At 34.9% G+C, this 6000-nt stretch overlaps 1 protein-coding gene across 2 annotated transcripts in view; it reads left to right on the plus strand.

Moving 5' to 3' along the window:
- The window catches only part of GABRA4 (gamma-aminobutyric acid type A receptor subunit alpha4), a 68093-nt gene that overhangs the window by 27044 nt on the left and 35049 nt on the right, over positions 1 to 6000 (plus strand). Inside the window, exons 8-9 of one of the 2 annotated variants that reach the window (XM_017872656.1) lie at positions 3165 to 3424; positions 3693 to 3741. In XM_017872656.1, the coding sequence (XP_017728145.1) occupies positions 3165 to 3424; positions 3693 to 3722 (290 nt within the window). In that variant the 3' untranslated portion in view covers positions 3723 to 3741. The remainder of the gene's footprint in view (positions 1 to 3164; positions 3425 to 3692; positions 3742 to 6000) is intronic. The other variant, XM_017872655.1, reaches the window with a different exon arrangement.

Genomic DNA, 6000 nt, shown 5'->3' on the forward strand with positions numbered 1-6000 from the left:
ATTGTCTTCTTGGATGCAGAGGAAACATGGATTCTTATTCTGAAGAGTTGGTTTTTGTTTGTTATTCCACTGGTTTTCATTTAATCAAATGTTCCACTTCAGACCAAGTATAATAAGCATACCCTTGTCACGGCAGTTCTTTCTTTAAATTTTAACACCAGGAGAGATAAATTTTAATGTCGAAAGAGGTGACAACATTTAAATACTTAGCTGAATGTTTGTGCCAGCTACTTTCCCAGTTTTACCAGTGTCATAAAGTAGGAACCATAGTATCTGGAGGGCTATTCTACAAACTTTAAAATCAAATTGATTGAAAATAATGCAAGATAAATGGAAGGTAGCCACCTATCCAGCATGTGTGTGTGTGTGTGTGTGTGTGTGTGTGTGTATGTGTGTGTGTGTGTGTGTTGGTGTCCACATCATCATTTAACTCATGAACTTGGTGATCTATCCTCCTAAACAATTGGAAAGTAATTATTGAATTTATGGGTCAATAACTGCATTAGTATTCTGTTTGCTTGATATTGGTAAGGACAGTCACATGATAAGAGGAGAAGACAAAGACCACTACTTCTGATCACCAAGAAAAATAGTCCTATTACAAAAAAAAAAAAAAAAAAAAAAAAAAAAAAAAAAAAAAAATTAAAAAGAAAAAGAGGGATTTTTAAATTTTTTATTTTTTATTTNTACAAACTTTAAAATCAAATTGATTGAAAATAATGCAAGATAAATGGAAGGTAGCCACCTATCCAGCATGTGTGTGTGTGTGTGTGTGTGTGTGTGTGTGTATGTGTGTGTGTGTGTGTGTTGGTGTCCACATCATCATTTAACTCATGAACTTGGTGATCTATCCTCCTAAACAATTGGAAAGTAATTATTGAATTTATGGGTCAATAACTGCATTAGTATTCTGTTTGCTTGATATTGGTAAGGACAGTCACATGATAAGAGGAGAAGACAAAGACCACTACTTCTGATCACCAAGAAAAATAGTCCTATTACAAAAAAAAAAAAAAAAAAAAAAAAAAAAAAAAAAAATAGTTCAAAGTGACATAGGGAATCTTAAGTTGCTTATATTTTAATTTGAATATCCTTTTTGGTTATCACAGTATGGTCTCTGTAGAATTTTCTGAGTACTGAGTAGTATTATTATTTATACTGTACTGTTCATATTTTATTCTAACTGCTTTTAGCATTGTTTCTATGACATTAGAGGAAAATATTGCTTACATATCTGAGAAAGTTATAGAACTTTTTTGAATTCTTAATACCCCGTTAAGTTTAAATTGTTATGAACAAGAAAAACATTTTCATCTATCGTCAAACGTAGCTAAAATTTTTCAGTTATTTTATTGTTTATTCATATATCTCACAGCCAACATGGGAATGGTGCCACTTTTCTGAGATTCAAAATGAAGGCCTAAATGTTCCAAGGTCTCTTTCTGAAATAAAATCCAATAAATTCACAATATAGCATTTGCATAGATATGTAGATATTTATATATTTGAATAAACTCATTTTATAATTTATTTTAGACTAATAAGAATGCTAACAACGTCACAAAATATTTTTAAAAGGGAATACAACCAAATTCTCAAGTTTCTTTCTCTGTGTGGTTTCTCAGATCTTTATAAATGATGTGTAGCTCATGTGGTGCACAGTTGCTCCAATTTTTCATGTTCTAAGCATTGAAGGTTTAGAAGAGACTGGATTTCAGAGAAAATGGATTGGTGAGGAAGTGGAAAAATGAGTTTTTATTTCCATGGATTTATCTTGTGCCTAGCACCATGTGAAATATCATAAACCTGAAGCAATCTTAGACTTGTCTGCCCTCAAGAAGACTATGGTTAATAAAGCTGTGGAAATGAGGGTTACACACATGTATCAGTTAAGGAACAGTAGTAGGCAGAATACAACAAAATTCTGAATTGAGGAGACCTATTATTTTCCCCAAGTCAAAATGTTATATTCCTTTAATATTGCATTGGACTCATTATCTCTTTGGTTGAACATGCGTTATTTGCCTTTCAGCTGGGGATTGGTATTGGAATACGCAGTTTAAATGCCTTCAACATCATTGTTCTATTATTATCATCATCCCCATCCCCAAACATGTTGTGTGTCAACTTCAGGAGCTATCCTAGTCATTATATAGAATCAGCTTAAATGGATGTAGTAAATCCTCGCAAAAATTTCCAGACTTAACTGTATAATATGGGTTAGATAGACATATATACATGCAGAAATGGACAAGTGCCCACATATTAGCATTCTTAAATAACGTGTTACTCTATAGTATCAGTGGCAAGGAGAATTTTTCTACTAAGAGTGGAAACTGGCATTTTTTCCAAGCTAAGGAAAAAGCATTCCTGGATGTGGTGCTTCAGAAGGCTATTGATGGAGGAGAAGTACTTCTGTTCTTTTTGCAAATATTTTCCAGCCAGCTGTGAACTGATGGGTAGTATAGGTCCAATATTTATAATGCCAAATTGCTCTGGAAATCTATTCTTCCAGTAATATAACTTTATTGTTTTATATAAATGAGGCTTCTGCACACTAGTAAATTTAGTATTTTAATTCAATACATAAAGTTTAAAGATAAGAAAGACCTATGTATAATTTATGCCTTTTCCGGTAGTGGTTCTCAATAGCAGTGGTCCATGCTTGACTCCAGAAGTTCTGATGTTCCAATTTAGGAGGACAGTGTTCCTCACTTCCCATTCCTAGCTGAGAGTGCTTCAATGAGTTACTCTTCCTGATAGGTGTGTGTCTGTTGAGTCAGGTGGGTGTGTTGGCATAGTTTCCAGTATCATCCCACTGTGTGCTAGGTGCCTTACACGCTTTTAACCTTTATAGAAAACCCAATCAGTAAGTGTCAAATAAAGACCAAAGAATTTTCCAAATTCAATGCAAGACTTATTAAGCAATTATTAGAAAAACTAGGATTAGAACCATATCTTTCTCTCACTCCAAAGCCTGTGCTAATTTTATTGAACCACTAAGATTCCAATTCTCCATCAAAGATGGTTTTGTTTGAGTTATTGTAAGTTTTGTTAACCTTATCCCACCTGATTTTCTAGGTCTCTGTTGTTGGTGGCAGTGGTTTTTTTTTTTATATGAATTATGGTAAGGTGTTTTGTCTCTCTGCTCTTTTGCTTTGAAGGAATAACAACTGTCCTCACCATGACCACACTAAGCATCAGTGCACGACATTCTTTGCCCAAAGTGTCCTATGCTACTGCCATGGATTGGTTCATAGCTGTCTGCTTTGCTTTTGTATTTTCGGCCCTTATCGAGTTTGCTGCTGTCAACTATTTCACCAATATCCAAATGGAAAAAGCCAAAAGGAAGACATCAAAGCCCCCTCAGGAAGTTCCCGCTGCTCCAGTGCAGAGAGAGAAGCATCCTGAAGCCCCTCTGCAGGTACTTGACTTAATCCGCCTTTAGTTTAAGATTTTAGCTTCCTGATCAAATTTATGTTGTTAGGAGAACAAATTGAGGACTTAAAAATCCCGATATCAACTTGTAAGTCATTTAGAAATCCAGAAAAATATAAAAGTAACTGTATGAGCTTAAACTTTATGTTGGTGATTAAAAGCTTAAAAAGTAAACAGCTGTGACAGAGCTAGATGTAGGCGAAGCTAATTGTTTGAAAGTTTCTTTCGGAGTTACATGTTTTTTTTTTCTACAGAAAAGGACAAAATCTCATGTATACTATTAGGAGGAACCTATGAACATCTGTAAGTGAGTTGAGAAAACATTCTAATAGAGTTCATGGTGCAAAGCAAAGCAGCAGTTAGTTTTTGTTTGTTTCTTTAAAAATTTTGCTTATATTTAATTTTTGTGACTACATAATAGATGCATATATTTATGATGTACCTGAGATGCTTTGATACAGACATGCAATGTGAAATAACCACATCATGGAAAATGGGATAGACATTTCTTCAAGCATTTATTCTTTGAGTTACAAACAGTCCAATTACATTCTTTAAGTTATTTCAAAATGTACAATTAAGTTATTATTGGCTGTAGTTGCCGTGTTGTGCTATCAAATAGTAGGTCTTATTCATTCTATTACTTTGTACCCATTAATCATCCCCATCTCCCCCCCACCAAACTCCCACTACCCTTCCCAGTCTCTAGTACCATCATTTTACCCTCTATGTTCATGAGTTCAATTGTTTTGATTTTTAGATCACACAAATAAGTGAGAACATGCAAGGTTTATCTTTCTGTGCCTGGGTTATTTCACTTAACATAATGATCTCCATTTCCATCCAAGTTGTAGCAAATGACTGGATCTCATTCTTTTTTATGGCTGAATAATCATTCACTGTATATATGTACCACATTTTCTCTATTCATTTATCAGTTTATAGACACTTAGGTTGCTTCCAAATCTTAGCTATTGTAGACAGATCTGAAACAAACATAGGAGTGCAGATATCTCTCTGATATACTGATTTCCTTTCTTTTGGGCATACACCCAGTAGTAGAATTGCTGAATCATGTGGTAGGTCTATTTTTAGTTTTTTGAGGACTCTTCAACTGTTCTCCATAGTGGTTGTACTAATTTATCTTCCCAACAACAGTGTACATGTGTTCCCTTTTCTCCACATCCTCTCCAGCATTTGCTATTGCCTGTCTTTTGGATATAAGCTATTTTACCTGGGGCGAAATGATGCGTCATTGTAGTTTTGATTTGCATTTCTCTGATGATCAGTGATGTTCAGCACCTTTTCATATGCTTGTTTACAATTTCCATGACTTATTTTGAGAAATGTCTATTGTATTAGTCCATTTTCACACTGCTGATAAAGACATGCCCAAAACTGGGAACAAAAAGAGATTTAATTGGATTTACAGTCTCACATGGCTGGGGAGGCCTCAGAATCACGGTGGGAGGTGGAAGGCACTTCATACATGGTGATGGTAAGAGAAAAATGAGGAAGAAGCAAAAGTGGAAACCTCTGATAAACCCATCAGATCTCGTAAGACTTACTCACTATCACAAGAACAGCGTAGGAAAGACTGTCCCCCATGATTCAATTACTTCCCCCTGGGTCTCTCCCACAACAGGTGAGCATTCTGGGAGATACAATTCAAGTTGAGATTTGGCTGAGAACACAGCCAGGCCATATAATCTATTCAAATCTTTGCCCATTTTTGATTGGATTATCAGATTTTTTCCTATTCAGTTGTTTGACCTCTTTATATATTCTGATTCTTAATCCTTTGTCAGATGAGTAGTTTGCAAATATTTTCTTACAATCTGAGTCGTCTCTTCACTTTGTTAATTGTATACTTTGCTGTGCAGAAGCTTTTTAACTTGATGTGATCCCTTCTGTCCATTGTTGTTTTGGTTGCCTATGCTTCTAAGGTACTACTCAAGAAATTTTTGCCCAGATCAACATCCTAGAGATTTCCCTGAATGTTTTCTTGTAGTAGTGTAATGGTTTGAGGTGGTCTTAATTCATTTTGATTTGATTTTTGTATATGGCAAGAGATAGGGGTCTATTTTCATTCTTCTGCATATGAATATACAGTTTTCCCAGCACCATTTATTGAAGAGACTGTCTTTTTCCCAGTGTATACTTTTGGCACCTGTGTTGAAAATGGGTTTGCTGTAGGTGTGTGGATTTGTTTCTGGGTTCTCTATTCTGTTTCATTTATCTATGTGTCTGTTTTTATTCCAGTACCATGTTGTTTTGATTACTATAGGTTTGCAGTATAATTTGAAATCAGGTAATGTGATTCCTCCAGTTTCATTCTTTGTGCTTAGGATAGCTTTGGCTATTCTGGGTCTTTTTTGGTTCCATATACATTTTAGGATTGTTTTTGCTATTTATGTGAAGAACGTCTTTGGTATTTTGATAGGGATTGCACTGAACTTGTAGATTGCTTTTGGTAGTACGGAAATTTTATTAATACTAATTCTTCCAATCCATGAACATAAAATATTTTTCGGCCGGGCGCGGTGGCTCAAGCCTGTAATC

Source organism: Rhinopithecus bieti, unplaced genomic scaffold (genome assembly GCF_001698545.2).
Source record: "Rhinopithecus bieti isolate Rb0 unplaced genomic scaffold, ASM169854v2 scaffold_7167, whole genome shotgun sequence".
NCBI classification, from domain to species: domain Eukaryota; kingdom Metazoa; phylum Chordata; class Mammalia; order Primates; family Cercopithecidae; genus Rhinopithecus; species Rhinopithecus bieti.